Source organism: Malus sylvestris, chromosome 13 (genome assembly GCF_916048215.2).
Source record: "Malus sylvestris chromosome 13, drMalSylv7.2, whole genome shotgun sequence".
Lineage (NCBI taxonomy): Eukaryota > Viridiplantae > Streptophyta > Magnoliopsida > Rosales > Rosaceae > Malus > Malus sylvestris.
The window spans coordinates 9,800,678-9,819,237 of record NC_062272.1 but is presented as its reverse complement, the minus strand read 5'-3'; the positions used below and the strand labels follow the sequence as shown (position 1 = coordinate 9,819,237).

General features: G+C 37.6%; 3 protein-coding genes and 2 long non-coding RNA genes across 5 annotated transcripts; 3 read left to right on the top strand and 2 right to left on the bottom strand.

Annotated features, from left to right (window-relative positions):
* Positions 1-688: 688 nt before the first annotated feature.
* On the top strand, positions 689-1,332 carry LOC126595686 (uncharacterized). Its single transcript, XR_007613653.1, has 2 exons — positions 689-784; positions 903-1,332. It is a non-coding gene; the product is annotated as an uncharacterized LOC126595686 (long non-coding RNA).
* On the bottom strand, positions 1,124-3,203 carry LOC126595680 (hsp70 nucleotide exchange factor FES1). Its single transcript, XM_050261990.1, has 6 exons — positions 2,704-3,203; positions 2,506-2,633; positions 2,255-2,413; positions 1,971-2,156; positions 1,546-1,752; positions 1,124-1,430 (listed from the first exon to the last, which is right to left on the bottom strand). The coding sequence occupies exons 1-6, from the start codon at positions 3,167-3,169 to the stop codon at positions 1,410-1,412; spliced, it is 1,167 nt and encodes a 388-aa protein (XP_050117947.1). The 5' UTR covers positions 3,170-3,203; the 3' UTR covers positions 1,124-1,409.
* A 678-nt stretch (positions 3,204-3,881) lies between these two features.
* On the bottom strand, positions 3,882-4,953 carry LOC126597279 (uncharacterized). The gene is made up of 2 exons (XR_007614205.1): positions 4,736-4,953; positions 3,882-4,058 (listed from the first exon to the last, which is right to left on the bottom strand). It is a non-coding gene; the product is annotated as an uncharacterized LOC126597279 (long non-coding RNA).
* A 6,484-nt stretch (positions 4,954-11,437) lies between these two features.
* On the top strand, positions 11,438-15,659 carry LOC126597450 (U2 small nuclear ribonucleoprotein A'-like). Its single transcript, XM_050264245.1, has 8 exons — positions 11,438-11,652; positions 11,760-11,800; positions 11,920-12,049; positions 12,137-12,342; positions 12,884-13,048; positions 13,753-13,803; positions 13,898-14,071; positions 15,337-15,659. The coding sequence occupies exons 1-8, from the start codon at positions 11,571-11,573 to the stop codon at positions 15,340-15,342; spliced, it is 855 nt and encodes a 284-aa protein (XP_050120202.1). The 5' UTR covers positions 11,438-11,570; the 3' UTR covers positions 15,343-15,659.
* Positions 15,660-15,775: 116 nt separating this feature from the next.
* LOC126597449 (uncharacterized) lies at positions 15,776-18,298 on the top strand. Its single transcript, XM_050264244.1, has 5 exons — positions 15,776-16,818; positions 16,993-17,169; positions 17,271-17,354; positions 17,618-17,699; positions 17,791-18,298. Exons 1-5 carry the CDS (start codon positions 16,414-16,416, stop codon positions 18,117-18,119), a joined length of 1,077 nt encoding a protein of 358 aa, XP_050120201.1. The 5' UTR covers positions 15,776-16,413; the 3' UTR covers positions 18,120-18,298.
* Positions 18,299-18,560: the final 262 nt, after the last annotated feature.

Here is an 18,560-nt window from a genome sequence, read left to right as displayed (position 1 = left end):
TTATCCAGAACCCCCGAGAGTGACAGGCCTACCTACGACGACAGACCCGGGGGACCCACCTACTTGCAAGTTGTAACCTGGGTTTGGTGAGTTGTAAAATAGAAAGGTCGTACACCAACCCTTGAGGCTTCAACTAAATAAACTAGTCATTGGTTGGACATTAAATTAACGTTATTTTTTTTGTCAAAAGTTATTGATTGAAGGAGGACGTTCACCTACTACTTCAACCATCAAATTCCTACTTTTTTTTGTCAAAATATTTAGAAAAATTAGTTACATTAATTAAATTTCGTTTTTTGAATATCAACGACAGATTAATAATTACAAAACAGCAATTAAAAATCGATAATATAATGATCAGATGTTAACAACTCATAAAACTTCTTTACGTATATAATTACTTTTTTTTCTCGTATTTTGATACAAGTCATATGATAGGAAATAAATTTGATACTGCCCCTTTCTTAATTTATTGTAACATTTTCAAACTTTCTCATTTTTCTTGCACGACAAATAGACGTTGACGCGAGCTCGATGGCACACGTCAGCATCCTTGATAACAAGTCGATGAAGTCAAAAGTGCTTGTTAGCAAATCCACAGCAGAGAGGACTTTTATCTTCATAATTACCTTGTGAGAAAATAGTTGGAAAATGATATAGAAAAGCACAGTACGCTGGTCCAAATCACCGGGACTTTCTTGGGTGCTTCGGTCTAAAAACAGTTACATCTTTGTCTAAAAAAAAAAAAATTAAGATTTAACGATTAAAATACTCAAATTACCAGGTACTATGGAACTCCCTAAATGCCGGGACTTTCTTGGGTGCTTCAGTCTAAAAACAGTTGCATCTTTGTCTAAAAAAAAACAATTAAGATTTAACGATTAAAACATTCAAAGTACCAGGTACTATAGAACACCCTAAATGCCGGCCTTTTTAGGTCAAATGCTTTTAGGTGCCTACGAGAAAAATTGCTATTTAACAGTTTAGCTATGGACCAGCCACCTACTTCATTCCTAGAAGAGTCCGACTATTACATCAAAGTGTAGGAGTACTCCCCATGAGAGATGGCCAATTGGTTACCAAGTGAAACTTTAACTTCCATCACGCTGTCAAAGCACATGTGTGAAAAGGAACATGAATATGGCAGCATATATATGCATGTATGCATTTTTCGTAAAGATCATAACCTTAACACATAACATTTCTGCCCCTGAAGTTTTCATCTATCAAGCAATCCAATCTACGACTACAAGTTACAACCAAAGCCTTACCCTAGTCTTTCTTCTAGGGAAAGATACCATACTTTGAAATGTTTGCTATGTACGGATCCAAGATCAAGAGCATTACGTAAGTTACAAGTGCACCAGACGTCTCCAAGTATGTAATGTTGTTTAAGGATTGCATTCGCATCATGTAGGAACTCGCGTTACCTGTCGTTCATAGGATGCTAAGTTAAAGAAAATGATAGGATGCGAGTTAAGACCAAAAGTAAATTACTCAAGAAACTCAACAGATTACTCCAAAGACAACAAGTCTAGTCGCTACCTTTTCCAACTTTCTATTGAAAATCTGCTGCACTTCACTGCGGATGCTTTCGACATCCACCGCATAATCTCTGTGGTCTTCCTGTACCATTAAACCCTGCAGTCGCTGTCTCAATCTCTCCAAGGCACCATCCAACCCACAAAAGTTCTTAAAAACCAGAGCTTCGGTTGTCCTGAGTTGTAGAAGATTCTTAAGTGCGACGAGGGCCTGCTTACAGTTGCAAATGAAGAAAAACTGGTTATCATAAATGCCATCATAAAGTCACCAACTTCATAATCTACCAATCAGCAAATCGTGTGTAAGTGCAGTAAGCACATAAGAATACAACCCATAATCCTAGACCGATTAAGGCGTGTCCTAAAGAAGACAACTTAAAATTCAGTAAAGATAACAAAATGCAATTACACTAATTCTTAAAAAAGCACCTTCTCCTGCAAATCAAGGTCAGCAGATGATGTTAGATCAACCACAGACTTCAAGAAAACCCGATTACTGAAAAGGGGCAGCTCATCCTTATCCGAGTTTTCCAATTGACACTCAGCAAGGTCACCAAGAAGAAACACCGCTTTCCTTCGCAGTCTGATATCAATGCTTGCTTCACTCATAATGTCCTAAAAGCAGAAATTTTTACTTCAGTTGCAATAATCTGTGCCACATAAATTACTCATTAACATGCTTTAATTTACTCATTCTAAAGCAGTCACCTCACCTGAAGGACTAAATGCCCATCTTCCACGTAGAACAACTCTTGCCCAGCTACATTGTTTCGGATCAACGCCGAAACAGCAAACAATGCCTTAGTAGCTTCTTCTACAAAGCTAGATTTCACCATCTTTACTAGCTTGGGCAATGCCCCGTGTTCCAGAACCTGAGGTGCTCACAATTTAGTCAATCGAATCGAGTATACCTAACACTTAATTACACAAGTTTAACGAATAATATTGCATATCGTCATCGTACCTGCTTCTGAACAACTGGGTTGTTCTGACTGGCCGTCCCAAGTACCCAAGCAGCCAATTTTCTTGTATCTGCGTCACCGTGATTAAGCTCTCCTATAACCGCAGCAATCCCCCCAAGCTTGTCCAAATCTGAGAGCCCGACAGTTAAAAACTTCAATTTACTCATTAAGCAATACCTAATCACCCAAATCAGACTTACCATTTGCGTTATCAATCGGCTCCACCAGCACCAGCAGTTCCTCCAGAGCACGGTGCCGATCTTCCAACGACAGCGACGAGTTACTCAAGTCGTCAATCGCAATCTGCATCAGCTGCGCGTCCGACGGCGTCTTCAGCTCGTCCATGAGCTGCTTTATTTCTAGCCGGCGGTCGTTTAGGTCGGCGGGAGACAATCGCTCGACATCTCGCGCCTTCTCTTTCAATTGGACTGGATCGGAGTGGCCTATGGCCCACTGTAACATTCCCTCCAGAGAAGAGAAGCCACCGTCGGCGTCAAGGTCAGCGACCTCGGTATCGTCGTCCCGAGGCTGAGTCCGAGTCTGAGCCTGCGCCTCGTCTTCTGCACTGGACCAATATACCCTTCCCGTATTGTTACTATTTCGCTCCGCCCTCACGGCCATCGCAACCACCATCAGTACCAAGATGTATGAACTCGCGCGCGCCATCTTCTTCCTCGTCAGTGAACTGCGAACATACCTTGCTTTCGCCTCCCCGTTTTATGCTAGTAATTAGACACGTCATATTGTGCAACGTACGACGTTGATCTTGGATCGGACGGTTTGTAGATGCTTGATTGCGTGGCAATTATTTTGGGCCTTATTCGAGTTGACTTAAACTAGGGGTGCAATTTGGGTTAGGCTAAACCGAATCCGTCCATGTTAGCCTGGCAATTCCTGGCACAACATGATAACCCGACACGACACGATACGACACGAAATTAACAGGTATTCAGATCGACACGATAACGAATCGGGTAATCTGATCAGGTTGATTCGGTATACACATAAGTAACACGATACACAATAAGCATAATATTAATTTTATAATTTTATAACCCTAAAAAATACTATAATTATATATATATATATATATATATATATATTATATTAACTATAATAATTATAATACTTATATATACTATAATAATTATACCCCCAAAATATTAACTATAATAATTATATATATATATATATATTTTTAAATTAAATTTTATACCCCTAAAAACTATAATAATTATATGTACAAAATATGACACGCCCCGATCCCGATATCCTCGGGACATCGGGATGGTCACGTGCCGGCCGACACCCAAGGGTGACGAAAGCCATTTATTGAGTGCAAATACTAAAAATAAGGAATAATTAAGACTTATAACTATAAAAGAATAATGAATATATATTTAAGGAACGTGTTCAGAGCATACGGCTAACTAGAATACTAAAAGAAATAATATAAAATTGAATGAATAAAAGAATGGGTCATACACCAAGAAGACTCGAAGATGCCGATGCGGAAGTGCCTGGATGCCGGGATTGTATGCCTCGATTCTAAGTCCTGAAGGGGGCGCAAAACAAACATGAGTGGACCAAGTTTGTATATATATAATAAAACAGTTATCAACGTACTAACCCCCAGGTTTTATGAAAACACATATATAATGTTAAACATAGGTTTTCCAAAACCTAGCATGCTGTGCAATGTCTCAAATCATAACTTGTATATATAGTAATCACTAGTGAATTGTCCGATAACCCCCAGGCCCCATGCCGGCTCCCCGTCTCTGAGCAGACAGTCAGAGGAAAATACACTTCAGGCCCCATGCCGGCTCCCCGTCTCTGTGCTAAATAGCCAGAGGAAACACACTCCAGGCCCTATGCCAACACCAAACCGTCGCCCGGGACGGACTGGAATCTATCCCTACGTCCCGTAGCGGAAAGGACCACTAGGTAAGTACAAAACCACTGAACATATATATATTGAAAAACAACTTCATAGTATAAAGTCATCCATCATCTATACTATAAAGAGGTGTTCGAAACATGTTCTAAATATCATATCGTCATCCATCGGATATTCTATAAGAACATGGGTTATAGGAAAAATAGTAATAATTCAAAGTAGCCTCAGTAAGCATGTTATCTCAAAACGTTTCATAAAATGTAATCATTAAATCATGCATTTCATGTATGCATTTCTACTATTAAAACATGCTTTTGAAGGGGTCCACTCACAGTACTTAGCCGTCGAAGAGCCACGCAAACTAACGAACAAGAAAACGTCACCAATAATTGCCCATAAGCACATAAATGGTCCAATTAATAAAACTCTATTTTAACAATTGAATTTGGGAAAACAGACGTTGGAAACGGATTCAGAACGTCGAATTACCCTAAGAAGGGTCCCGAACGAAAACCCGAAAAGTCAACCCTAAAGTCAACGTTGACCGGAGGTCAACGGTCAAACTAGGTCAAACGGGTTTTAGGCTTGAAATCCGGATTAGGGTTTAGGTTTATATTAAATAGGGTTAGGACCTATTGGGTTTTGAACTAATAAAATAAGGGAATTGGGTTGGATGGGTTAGGCCCTAATAGATTTAGAATTCTAAGGTTTTAGGATTAAAATTGGTGGTTTGGGCTTGAGCCCAAACCCACACAACTCACACACACACACGGCACATGCATACAACACACACACTACACAAACATACACACATGCACATGCATGCACGACATGCATATACACACACACACCACACGCATGCACTCATACACACACACATACTAAATATACATACACACACGGGTACACACCCACACCACACCACAAAGGCCCAAAGGCCTCACAAAAAGGGGTTGGGCTCGGCAGGGAAGGCCCAAAGGGCTTGGGTATGGTGGGTCGCCAGACCCAATGGGAGAGAAAGCCGGAACATCGGCCGGAAAACCACTCCACTTTAAACGGCCATAACTTTATCACTACTCAACGAAATTAAGCGAGACAAAAACGAAAGTTGTAGCCCTTGAAGAGACGAAGAGAATGGTACCTCACACGACGTCTAAGTCGTCGTGGTTTGGCCGGAAAACGCCTCGAAAGTCGCCGGAGATGGGTGTGCCTACACCCGAGTTCGTTTTCGTCCTAAAACCTCCAAAAATCACGAATAAAACTCAGTTAAAACCCATTCCAGTATATTATAGGACGAAAAAGGGAAGGTTTGGAGCTTACCTCACCGGAAAAATATAAAAGTTCACCGGAGTTCCTTTTTCCTGTTTTCCTGGGGTTGCAGCACGGGACAGAGGGAGAGAGAAGAACGAGATGGTGATGGACTTCCTCGCGCGGGGAGATGGGTGCGTGCGTGCGTGCTGCTGCGGTGCAGAGAAGAGGGAGAGAAGAGATACGAGAGAGAGCCGAGAGGGAGAGAGACAGGACAGACAAGAAACAGAAAAGAAGAAGAAAGAAGAAGGGAGTTCACGGGGGAGGGACAGAGAGAGAAGGAAGAGTGACGGGAATGGGGGACACAAAAACAGAAGGTGGGCCCCTTGGGCACACCAATTAAGAATTAAAAACCATTTTTAAATAAAATGGGGGTGAGGTGTTACAAAATAAATAGATTTAAATCTACTTAATAAATATAAATATAAATATATATATATATATGTATATATACCATTGAACTTAATGGATACGAATTATACGAAACTAATTTCAACGATCCAACCGTCAAACTTGTTTGTATATACTTCGAGATCGCATTAAAAAATCACAAAAAACAAACATTCAGATATCAAATAACCGAGCAAAACTTTTCGACGGTTATAAAAAGAAAAATCACGATTTAACGGTTATTTTAACTCCAATTTTTATGATTTTTTACAGTTACACTCCTTGACCCTATATGAATACAATGAATGAATTTGATCTTGAATTTAAAATATTTACACCAGTGGATTTTATGTTATACTTAATGAAAGTATGAATAAACTCTTAAGTGTTAGTGAATCTATTGTTTTGATGGAATACGCATTCTACGAAACTAGTTTCAACGATCCAACAGTCAAATATGTTTGTATATACTTCGAGATAGCATAAACCAAAAATTGTAAAAAATAAACATTCAGAGATTAAGTAACCAAACAAAATTTTCGACGGTTATAAAACGAAAAATCACGATTGAACAGTTATTTTAACTCCGATTTTGATGATTTTTTACAGCTACACTCCTTGACCCTATATGAATACAATGAAAGAATTTGATCTTCAATTTAAAATCTTATGTTATACTTAATGAAAGTATGAATAAACTCTTAAGTGTTAGTGAATCTATTGTTTTGATGGGATAAGCATTATATGAAACTAGTTTCAACGATCTAACCGTCAAACATGTTTGTATATACTTCGAGATCGCATACGCCAAAAATTGCAAAAAAAAAAACATATAGAGATCAAGTAACGGGACAAAACCTTTCGACGGTTATAAAAACAAAAATCATGATTTAACAATTATTTTAACTCTGATTTTGATGATTTTTTACAGCTACACTCCTTAACCCTATATGAATACAATGAATGAATTCGATATTCAATTTAAAATATTTACACTAGTGGATACCACAAAATCTTATGTTATACTTAATGAAAGTATGAATAAACTCTTAAGTGTTAGTGAATCTATTGTTTTGATGGGATACACATTCTACAAAACTAGTTTCAACGATCCAACCGTCAAACATGTTTTTATTTTCTTTGAGATCTCATACGCAAGAACTTACAAAAAACAAACATTCAGATATCAAGTAATGAGACAAAACTTTTCGACGGTTATAAAAAGAAAAATCATGATGTAACAGTTATTTAACTCCGATTTTGATGATTCTTTACAGCTACACTCCTTGACCCTATATGAATACAATGAATGAATTCGATCTTCAATTTAAAATATTTACACTAGTGGATACCACAAAATCTTATGTTATACTTAATGAAATTATGAATAAACTCTTAAATTTTAGTGAATCTATTGTTTTGATGGGATACGCATTCTACGAAATTAGTTTCAACGATCCAACCGTCAAACATGATTGTATATACTTCGAGATCGCATACGCCAAAAATTGCAAAAAACAAAAATATAGAGATTAAGTAACAGGACAAAACCTTTTGACGGTTATAAAAAGAAAAATCACGATGTAAAATGTAACGGTTATTTTAACTCCGATTTTGATGATTTTTTACAGCTACACTCCTTTACCCTATATGAATACAATGAATGAATTCGATCTTCAATTTAAAAAATTACACTAGTGGATACCACAAAATCTTATGTTATACTTAATGAAAGTATGAATAAACTATAATAATTATATATATTAATTTAACAATTTTATACCCCTAAAAACTAAAATAATTATATATATATATATATATATATATATATATATTAAAGGGCAAAAGATTGTTTACTACTCTTAAGTTTCATGATTTTCAACATTTAGTACATCAATTTTTTTTATCCCAAAGTCATACCTAAAGTGTTAATTTTGGGACAATCTCATACATCTGTTAGTCAAACTGTTAAGTCTGCCGTTAATTGATGATGTGGCGCCCATGTAGACAATGATTGGGAGCCACGTGTCATCCACGTGGAAAATAAAATAAAATAAAATAATTTATTTATTAAAAAAAAAAAAAAACCCTTCTTCCCCAAATCTAACCCGTGCCCAGCCTCCCACCCACCCCTTCGTCTTCCCCAAATCCCATCCGTGCCCCAGCCTCCCACCCTTCCATCACCCACCCCTTCTCCCATCCCCCAACACTCTTTCTCTCACACCTCTCTTACCTCAACCCCCGATCATCTCCATCCCTTTCTCTCCTCTGCACACCCACTCCGCACACCACCTTCAATTCCCTCTCCTTGTACATTCCACCAAAACATTCAACATCTCTAGCCTGTGATGCTTCACACACAAGTGCAACTCGGATTCAAAAATCAACAAAATGGTAAAAACCAAGATCGTAAATCGACGAGAATCGTCCATGCTTCAATGTTTGAGTCAGATCTGGGAGAACCCAGAAGATAAAATACGCAACAAAAACAAAAAATCAACACATTTTCCATATGGGTTTTCGAATTCAACCAAAATTCAATCACAAAAGCTAATCAAAACTATAACTTTCACAGCACTAAAGATCTATAAAAGCTAATCAAAACTATAACTTTCACAGCACTAAAGATCTATAAAAGCTAATCAAAACTATAACTTTCGCCGCCGTCAATGAGGCTCAGTCTTGCGGATCTGGGGGTGGCGATGGCGAAGAAGGCTACAGTCGCGAAGGCACCGTTGATCTCTCCCAAAAACATGGAGAAAGGAAGACCCATCCCCAAAATCACTGCAAAATCACAACAATATTTCCAGATCAAGGATGGAGGGAGAGATAGAGAAGCCGTATATTTCCAGATCAAGGATAGAGGCGACGAGGTCTCCGGCGAAGGGAGAAAAGTGCTCGGACGATAGTGTGGATGGGTCTTCCTTTCTCCATGTTTGTGGGGTTAGGAATGGAAGCAGGGCTTGGGAAGAAAGCAAGCAAACACGGAAGAAGGGAGGGAGAAGCGGGGGTTGGGGTGGGGAAGACAAATCTGGTTTTTTTTTTTTTTTTTTGTAATAATTAATTATATTAATAGTTTAATAATTTTAATTTTTTTTATGACATGTGGCGCCCAGTCATTGTCCACATGGGCACCACGTCATCAGTTAACGGCAGACTTAACAGTTTGACTAACGGATGTATGAGACTGTCCCAAAATTAATACTTTAGGTATGACTCTGGGACAAAAAAAAATTGATGTATTAAATGTTGAAAACCCTGAAACATGAGGGTAGTAAACAGTCTTTTGCCCTATATTAAATTATGTGTTTTAATGTTTTGAAGTAATATTTATGTTGCAAAGTGTGGTATGTGCAAATTTAAGAAAAAAATACATTTTTCTTAACGGGTCATAACGGGTCGGGTCACTTTACTCGTTGGGTAAAGTGATCCGACCTGTTAAGATAACAGGTGTGACACGACACGACCAGTTAAGATAACAGGTGTTACACGAAAACGATACGAATACGACAGACACGACCCGTTTGCCAGGCCTAGTCCATGTCCAATCCGATTTTAGACCCGAACAAGTGGATTTTTTTTAGTATCCAATCCGATTTTAAACCTGAACAAGTATATTTTTTTAGTAATAACCCGTCCGAACCCAACAAAATGTCAACTCGTTCATTGATTGGGTTAAGTTGGGTTGATCATTTGTCCGTCCATCCCCAACCCAACCTAACCCGACTAACCAAACGCAATCTAACCAGATTGTAACCCATATTAATTAATGTTCATACTACACCCAAGTGTGCCAAGTCCAAAAACCAATGCCCTTTCTAATAATGTTTTAATAAATTACCCTTTATAATGACATAAGTTTTTAGGAAATAAGAAGCTTTGCTTAGTCAGCCCATATTCGTAGTCTCCAAATCCTAAAGTTTTATGGTAGCTTGATTAATGACATCAGAATTAGCTAGCTTTGATGTTACTTGGCTTATTTTCTTTAGGAATTCTTGGAAACTAAGTTGTTATAAGATTAAACTTGAAAAAGTTAGGCAACACAAACCCAACTCAAGTAAATCCTAACCCAATTAAACTCAAGCCCAAATGAACCCAAATGAAACCCATCCCGAACCCGAACTCGAATTGTAAAAGTTGGGTTAGGATTGGGTTGACCTTCTAACCCGCCCGAGTTGCACCCCTAACTTAAACTGCACTAATGGTCGTGTATTTGTTCTTAAATTCGTTTCCGTTCATGTTAGCTTTTTTATTACATTTTCGTCCATTGTTCCGTTTCCTTGTTAATTCAGTCTGTCATATAAAGAGTTTTCATCCATTTTGTGTACCAGTTCACGATTGAAATTTGGAATTTTGATTTGTATGAACATTATGTGAATTCGAATTTATAAAAAAACATTTTTTAGAAAATAATAAATTTATTTCAAATTTGATTTTATGCTCATACAATAGTATGTTTAGCCTGAAAATTCTTAATAATTTAATGTTGAAAGATTGATAATTATTATATTTTTTATTTCTCCTCTTTTTGTGTAAAAATATCGATGCATTAAACAAAAAAAAAAGTTTAAGATCAAATTACTTTGATCTTGAACTTTGAATTGATTTAAAGAACTTTGAGCTTAAATTACACTTATTTACGGGATAAAGTATAGTTTTATGAGTCAAAATCAAACTTTAGCGGATTAAACTAACAATGCTAATGGAAACAAACTATAAACACGAAGGAACAGATAAGAAAAATATTAATTCACAAAGACAAAAATGCAGAATTATCTAAAAACTTTAAGGTTCATTTAGGTAGTGTTTTTAAGTGACTAAAAGCAATTTTTAAGAAAATATTTTGAAATCAATTTTTGGTAAAAATGTAAATTAATGAAAAAAAACACTTGAAATTACTGGTGTTTTTTGTAGGAATCACTTCTAATACTTGGGAGCATTTTTGCTCACCACCATAAACTATGATGTATGTTCACCATACATCTAATCAATTGACACGTGTCATTTCACTTAATTTTAGTTAATTTTTTTTCAAAATTGAAAAACTAACATTTAATGTGAAAATTAACTAGAGTTAAGTGAAATGACACGTGTCAATTGATTAGGTGTATGGTGAGCATACAGCATAGTTTATGGTGGTGAGCAAAAATACTCCCCTAATACTTTTGAAACTTAAAAATATTTTAACTAAAAGTGTTTTCACCTATTTAAAAGTACTTCCTATTTAAGTCCCGAAATTATAATTTACAGTCGACGGAAGTGAAAATTTGCGAGAATTACCGTCACCGCTAGTGCAGGTTAACCTATTTTTTAGGCTAAATAAAAAAAGCGTGCACAAAAGACTGAAACGACACCGTAGCTGGTGAACTCCGAGCTCCGACTCCTGATACTTGCAGAGTGGAGGTTTAGGGTTTTGGTCAGGCAAATTGCGAAGTAGCAGAACAGAGAAACCAGGAGAGAGAGCGAGAGATGGTGAGGCTGACTGCCGACTTGGTGTGGAAGAGCCCTCACTTCTTCAATGCGCTCAAGGAGCGAGAGTTGGATCTCCGAGGTAATTTCCTTTCCCAATTCTCAGTTCCCAAATTCCGATTCGAAACCCTACATTGACGCCGTTAGGGTTTTGATAATTGAAATTGTTTGCCCCCTTTTCGTTTTCAGGAAATAAGATTGCTGTAATCGAAAACTTGGGAGCTACAGAGGTCAGTAGTTTACTTAACTCAGACTATTATCTTGACAAGCCATCGTTTTTGGCTTTAATCTGCTGCAAATCACTGAATTTAGTTGAATGAAATATGTTTTTTCGGGTTAATTTGGACAGGACCAATTTGACACCATTGATTTGTCTGACAATGAAATCGTCAAGCTCGAAAACATGCCCTATCTTAATCGTTTAGGTACTTTGATTATCAATAACAACCGAATCACCCGTATCAATCCCAACATTGGAGGTAACTAACTTTAATCCTTCGGTCTCTTTAATCACCTGCAGTCTGTTATCTTGTTTCTACCGAGTACTGAGTTGTATGTAATTGCAGAGTTTTTGCCGAAGTTGCACACGTTGGTACTTACCAACAACAGGCTAGTCAACCTGGTAGAGATCGACCCTCTTGCATCCCTCCCAAAGTTGCAGTATCTTAGCCTTTTGGATAACAACATCACAAAGAAACCCAACTATAGGCTGTACTTGATTCATAAGTTAAAATCACTTCGGGTTCTGGATTTTAAGAAGGTGAAAAACAAGGTGAGTCAATTTTAAGTTGACAACTCATTTTTGTCGTTGTGGTGTGGGTGCTACTTTTATATGGTACCAGTTATGAGTTGGTCTTAGAGTGCCTAGGAATAACAAACTAATGGAACACTACTACTTTGTATTAGAATGTCATGAGTTGCATAGCAGAGCAACATACTAACATGACAGAAGCACAAATCTTGTGAGCAAAACTGGCTTGGTTGTACTCTACTTAGCTAGGGTGAAATGTGACATATATGTTGTATTATAATTGCGACACTTTTTTCTCCGGGGGATTTTGGATTTTAACACATAGGCTACTGAAAATTAGTTACACAATATTATTTTGGTTTTATAGCTTTAAAAAGCTTTGTTTTGTCCAAATTCTTCATTTTTACTTGTATCAAAGGCTTCTGCTTATTTCTTTCTAGTTTCACCCAAAGAGTGGAAATATGAAATAGAATGCTATTTTTCATAAAAGATTAGCTTGTTCCTTTTTACCTATCACCTCACCTGGATTAATTATTCTTTGGTCTTCTTCGATCAATCATAGGAGAGACTGGAAGCACAAACTTTGTTTTCATCTAAAGAGGTTGAAGAAGAGACTAGAAAGGTATCCCCCCAAAAATTTGTGCCTGCAGAAGTTCCAGAAGTTTCCCAGGAACAACAGGCTCCAAAAGTTGTTGCCCCCACTCCTGAACAAATTATGAAAATCAAGGTAATCATAGCTATCAAGTTTTTACATAGTTGCATCAATCATTATATTCTGTGACCATGTGCATGGAAAAACCACATCTTTCTCACCTTTGAGCTGTTAAAACGAATGTAAATATTATTGAAATGTACCCTGGAGAGACAAAGTACACCATTCAATTACGTTTATAATCAACGCAGTTTTACTCAAGAAACAACAATTTTCATAGTCTTTTTAAGTCCGTGTTCCAACTGTAAGGAAGTGACAGTTTATTAGGGTTACTTCTTTTTACCTCTATTGAAGAATTAACGGTTGTCCAACCTCGATGATTGGATGATGGCTCGCGAGGCGTCCCTCTCGCAGTAGGGTTCAAAACCTCTCGCCTCAGCATCCCATTTGTTCACAATTATTAACTGATTGAGCAATTCTGATACATTATCTGTTCTTCATGTTGAATTATCTTCTCCTTACTGTTTAGGTTCAAATCATAGTAATTATTGTTAGTATTTGAGCGGTATCTTATACTGTCATAAAACATTACAGCATTAGTTGTCCCAACTGAAAGTTATTCTGATATTTCAAGATATCCAGTTGTGGCAATTGATAGAGAATTTGGTCCTTTTGGATAGATTATTGCTTTGTTTCGGGTGTTTTTTCTCCTACTTTGCAGCTATTTGTGGAGTCATCTTATGTTTTTAATTATTTATACCTTGTTTGTCCACGTGCAGGCTGCCATAGTGAATTCCCAGACTCTTGAAGAGGTTGCTAGACTTGAAAAGGTTATTTGCTCAATCTCAGAAACTACTTTGCGATTTTGTCGATGTCTAATCTCTAAATTTTTACACTAACATTCTACTTGTTTTGCATGAGCAGGCACTGAAGTCGGGTCAGCTTCCTGCAGATTTTGAAATTTTTGATGATGATGCTGAGTCCAATAGTGTTCAAGAAAAGGATGATAAAATGGACACTAATAATGAAAATGAGGCTAGTACTGAACCAAAAGATGTGGAGGAGCAGAAGAATGATGAAGCTGAACCTATGGAACAGGTATCACTGCTCTTCCTGTAGTTTTAAAGTATTTCCTCTTATTTTTGTTCTTCGTCTCTATGAACTGTTGTAGAGAGGTCTTGTTTTCTCTGGGTAAGAAGATGCATACAACTTTGATGACCTCAAGACTTATCTTATAAATCAAGATAGTGGTGTTATTGTTTTCAATATTGCAATGTACAAACAGGACTATTTACAAACAGGAGGGACTGTGTTGGCTTATAATCTTGTCATAATGTAAAAGCATAGGGAATTCACATAAGGAAATAGGATGAGTTCGGTTCAGCCTCTGTGTGTTTATTTCTTCATCAATCAAAATCATTTCACCTTAAACAAACTATTGTAGCTCCCATCAGCTCGGCAGGCTTACGTTGTGATGGGTTTTGGTTTCTTCACATTAATGGCTTTGCACAGATTCATACAGAATTAGGATCTATTGCTTCAGTTATCTTAGTCCTCATCATGCTTAATACATGCTGTTCAAGATTCTGGACAGTTATTATTGTTTAGTTGTACCGGGGGAGAATCCTAGGTTAAAGCTGAAAAATTAGTTGGTGGATTTCATGTATTGTGTGTCTAATTTGAGGCTATTATTAGTTCCTTTTTCCTCAGGGCTGAGCCTATTTTTAAGCTGCTCTTCCTTTTTCCCTTTGCTTCTCATATTCCTGTCTAGGCATTATTTAGTTTCTATAGGAACTGGAAGATCCCGTGACCCTATAGAAGGCATTCATAATGTCATAAAACATATGCAGCCCTAGATTTTAGTTTCTATATTGTCTTATGAATGTTAGTTATGTGGCCTAGCCACTGGACAAGTTAATTGAAGATCAGCTGCTATGTCGTCAATAGTGTTTATATGGAGGATATGTTAACGTTCAGTACTATTTATAAGATACTGTGATCCCGTCACCTAGAAATTTAGGATATTGCAGGATGAGTAGGTAACTGGGAACAAGTCCAACGGTTGCATTGAGATTTGAATTGGAAAGCTTTTGAGTCACTGTACTTTTCTTTTTTGGATTGTCCAGAGTCAGATTCCCTTACCTTGTTGACCCTATCAGTTCTAGATCCACTTGGGAAGAATCAATGTTTTAGCAAGGTTGATATGTTAGATTGTGTAATTGCTGAGCCATTTTGAGAAGGATATTTGTTATAAATTAGTACGGGATTAGCGTGTGTTATGATTCTGTGGTCTGTTTGTAGGTAGGTTAACTTAGTTGATATTCTCTGGTTCTAGAGTATTAACGTACTTCTTCCCCTTGCAGGAGTAGGAGACTCCGTATGTATCCTGGCATCGTAGAGCTTGTCCCATTCGAACCCCCTTTGGCCGGCGCCTGGAAAAGTTATTGATTCGGAAATATTCTGCTGTTCCTTGAATTATGTTCAATATATGAGGGGTTTCTGCCTGTGTTATATTAGACCTGAAAACAACTTTTTTTGCCTAATTAATTAATGCTAATCTTTCCCCTTCCAACATTTCTTTTGGGAGAGCTGGAATAGTGTCTGGGTGTTCGATTCATATCTGTATTAAGTTGATACAAAATTCTGTCTAATTTCATATATTCGTGTTCTTCGAGTTATAAAAGAACGAGAGCCATAACCACTGCACAATTTTTTCTTGCTGGTGTTACGTTTAGGCTTCCAACTTTACTTGGACCGATGTTACAGTTAACTACTGATGTTTAACTTTTAATCGGTTTTGCAAAATACTGCAAAACTATCTAGACCTATTTTCATGCCGTTTTCTTGCACTATAAGGTCTAAATTAAACGATGACATTCGTGACATTGAGCCGTGTGAGATGTAAGTCTCATGCACAAGGTTTGAATGAGTGATAAAAGTGGAATCCTCTTTTCAACTGACTCTTCCACTCCAGTTACCTCCTTGATAGATGTATGTTTTGACTTATTGGCCTTGCTACTATTTCTTAGGGCTTTTGGCTGAAATGATCAACTTTTAGCATTTGCTTGCTGAAATGATTCGTTTTTAGCATGTCGATCGTTGAGTCGTTAATATTTGATTGATATGTCGTCGATATTTGATTGATATCATTTCAACAACCAAATGTCAAAAACTGATCATTTTAGCTAATTGTCCAATAAAGAGGGCCCGGGCTTTCAAAATTGAAATAGTCCTTGACTGACTTTACATCTGTAATAGTAATGAGTTGTTTCTTGGACAAGCTGCTTTGGAAGGAAAAAGAGTGAAAGTGGAAAATTCTTTGCTCCAATGCAGGGGAAATCCTGTCTGTCCATCTTCTTCTTGCCCTTGGGAAGACAAGATACGCAAACAAAAGCAGCCAAACAGAAGACATTTGTATGTAGCGTCATTCAACAACTACTATGATATCCCAATTGGCGCTGGCAGCAGTCTCTGTTGTTTTTGGAGCATTGGTGCCACTTTTTATGGCCTTAATTCTCATCAAGGGATGGTCTTGGTCTTGGCATTGGTCATGGTCCTGGCGGATTTCGTGGCAACCAAGAATTGTGTATTGCTTACGCGGCCACGAATATGGAGCTACATCCTCCGAGTATGCAAGCCACCGTCCTAGGCTCACAGCCAACTCTGGCAGCCAGTCTTGTAGTCACCCTCTTGATCACGAACAAGAATGCTGCAAATTGGATGAGGATGATCTGAAAGTATTGGTTTCCCACATAAACGAGACCAACGGATGTCCACCGTGGAAGCTCATGATGGAGCATTCTACCCCTTCTCTGACATACCAAGCTTGGTACAGGGACCCGCGGGTAATTTACGTAACCAAGCTTGTTTATTAGTACTTTTAAAATGACTAAAAGGCTTTTGGATTACACTTGGTTATTTCAATTGTATTACGTTTTCAACAAGCAGCACTTATGAGCAGAACTACTCCTTACAGAAGCGTCCTCTAACGGTGTAGTGACATTGTTATCAAATTTCAGTTAGGTCCTACGCAGTACCGTACGAGAACAGTGTTTGAAAACGCATCGCCTGAGTTGCTGAAAGACTTCTTCTGGGATGATGAGTTCAGATCCAGCTGGGATAACATGTTGAAATTCTTCCAGATTTTGAGTGTTTGCTCCCAAACTGGTACCATGACTGTTCACTGGATAAGAAAGGTAACATATATGGTTTCTTACAGCTGCTACAATTATTTGTTTGTGTCTTTTCCGTCCTAACTATAACCTCAATTGAACATTCTTTTCTGTAACATCCACAGTTGCCCCTCCTCTGCAGTGATAGAGAATACGTTATAGTCCGTCGTATTTGGGAATCTCCGTCTGGATATTATTGTACAACAAAGGTACCGTCTTTACCCCGCATCATGTTATAACACTCGTATATGTTTACTGATACCAGACACGAAGCTAGTACATCGTAACTCAAAAAATTTCCATCTATTAGTTCTTTGTCAAAATATATTCTGCGTTATCATCAGTGATGTCTCACTCATCATGTGTTATTCACGTATACACGTACGCCCGGTGAAATCCAAGATGTTTCCTTCTGTGAGATGCATGAATTCCAATAGACTGCCATCTTTCTGTTTATTTTCTGATATATCAGGGGACACCATATCCATCCTTACCAACGTCTAAAACAGCAATAAGGGTAGATAATTACTATTCCAGTTGGCGTATAAGCTCAGGTACGTGTATAAGTTTTGGTACAGTTTTGTTCATAGCTTCTCCGCTGGTGGAAGAAGTGATTTTGACAGATACCAAACAACTACCTAGCAGTGAACGGTAGGAATGCAGAAGAGCAGCAAATGGCATCAGAAGTGCTTTTGTTTCACCATGAAGATATAGGGCTTCCAAGGGAGATTGTGAAGATAGGTGTTAGGGCAGGAATGTGGGCCATGGTCAAGAGATTGCATGCAGGAGTGCAGATGTACAGCGTCGCAAGGGCAAACGGGTCTACTTCCAGTTGTGCAGTCATGGCAAATGTAACCACAAAGGTTTCACCATCCACAGTAGAACTTCCCAGTTCACAAGTTACTGCAGATGAGATATGCCAGAGGGAAACGGAAACCCACTCATCTGACCATTTATCCAAGGATAAATGGTAAGAGAGTCCTAATTGTTTGATTGGAAAAAATCATACCTCTAGTGGAAAATTTATGTAAGTAAAGGCACCTCGCAAAACATTTTTTCATTAAAAAACTCTTAAACAACTTTCTTTATCATTAAAGGTGCATTTTCTATTAAGGACACTTTCTTTATTATTAACGATATTTTCTTTAGACTATCTTCAACCTAAAACCCAAAATTTTTAGACTATAAAATTTATATTTTAACCCAGAAACAATTTTTCGCCTAAAATTTTAGCCCAAGATTATTAAAGAATGAATTTAAACTAATTTATTTTCTTAAAGTAAATTTTTTAAAATAAAAAATTATGTAGACTACCATAATTTAATTTTATGAACATTTTAATCAAAAGCGAACTTCCCGAAAGGGAAATGCTTATGCATGGGAAGGCGCACAGAACCGCGGTTTCGGTCCTCGTA

Excerpts from the sequence above, each read along its gene's own strand:
- LOC126595680 (XM_050261990.1), bottom strand. The coding sequence starts at position 3,169 with ATGGCGCGCGCGAGTTCATACATCTTGGTACTGATGGTGGTTGCGATG. Across the intron at positions 2,157-2,254 it reads ATGGGCATTTAGTCCTTCAG|GACATTATGAGTGAAGCAAG; the intron begins GTGAGGTGACTG and ends TTCTGCTTTTAG. Across the intron at positions 1,753-1,970 it reads ACCTTGATTTGCAGGAGAAG|GCCCTCGTCGCACTTAAGAA; the intron begins GTGCTTTTTTAA and ends AACTGTAAGCAG.
- LOC126597450 (XM_050264245.1), top strand. The coding sequence starts at position 11,571 with ATGGTGAGGCTGACTGCCGACTTGGTGTGGAAGAGCCCTCACTTCTTC. Across the intron at positions 11,801-11,919 it reads AAAACTTGGGAGCTACAGAG|GACCAATTTGACACCATTGA; the intron begins GTCAGTAGTTTA and ends TAATTTGGACAG. Across the intron at positions 13,804-13,897 it reads AGGTTGCTAGACTTGAAAAG|GCACTGAAGTCGGGTCAGCT; the intron begins GTTATTTGCTCA and ends TTGCATGAGCAG.
- LOC126597449 (XM_050264244.1), top strand. The coding sequence starts at position 16,414 with ATGATATCCCAATTGGCGCTGGCAGCAGTCTCTGTTGTTTTTGGAGCA. Across the intron at positions 16,819-16,992 it reads CTTGGTACAGGGACCCGCGG|TTAGGTCCTACGCAGTACCG; the intron begins GTAATTTACGTA and ends ATCAAATTTCAG. Across the intron at positions 17,700-17,790 it reads CAGTTGGCGTATAAGCTCAG|TGAACGGTAGGAATGCAGAA; the intron begins GTACGTGTATAA and ends ACTACCTAGCAG.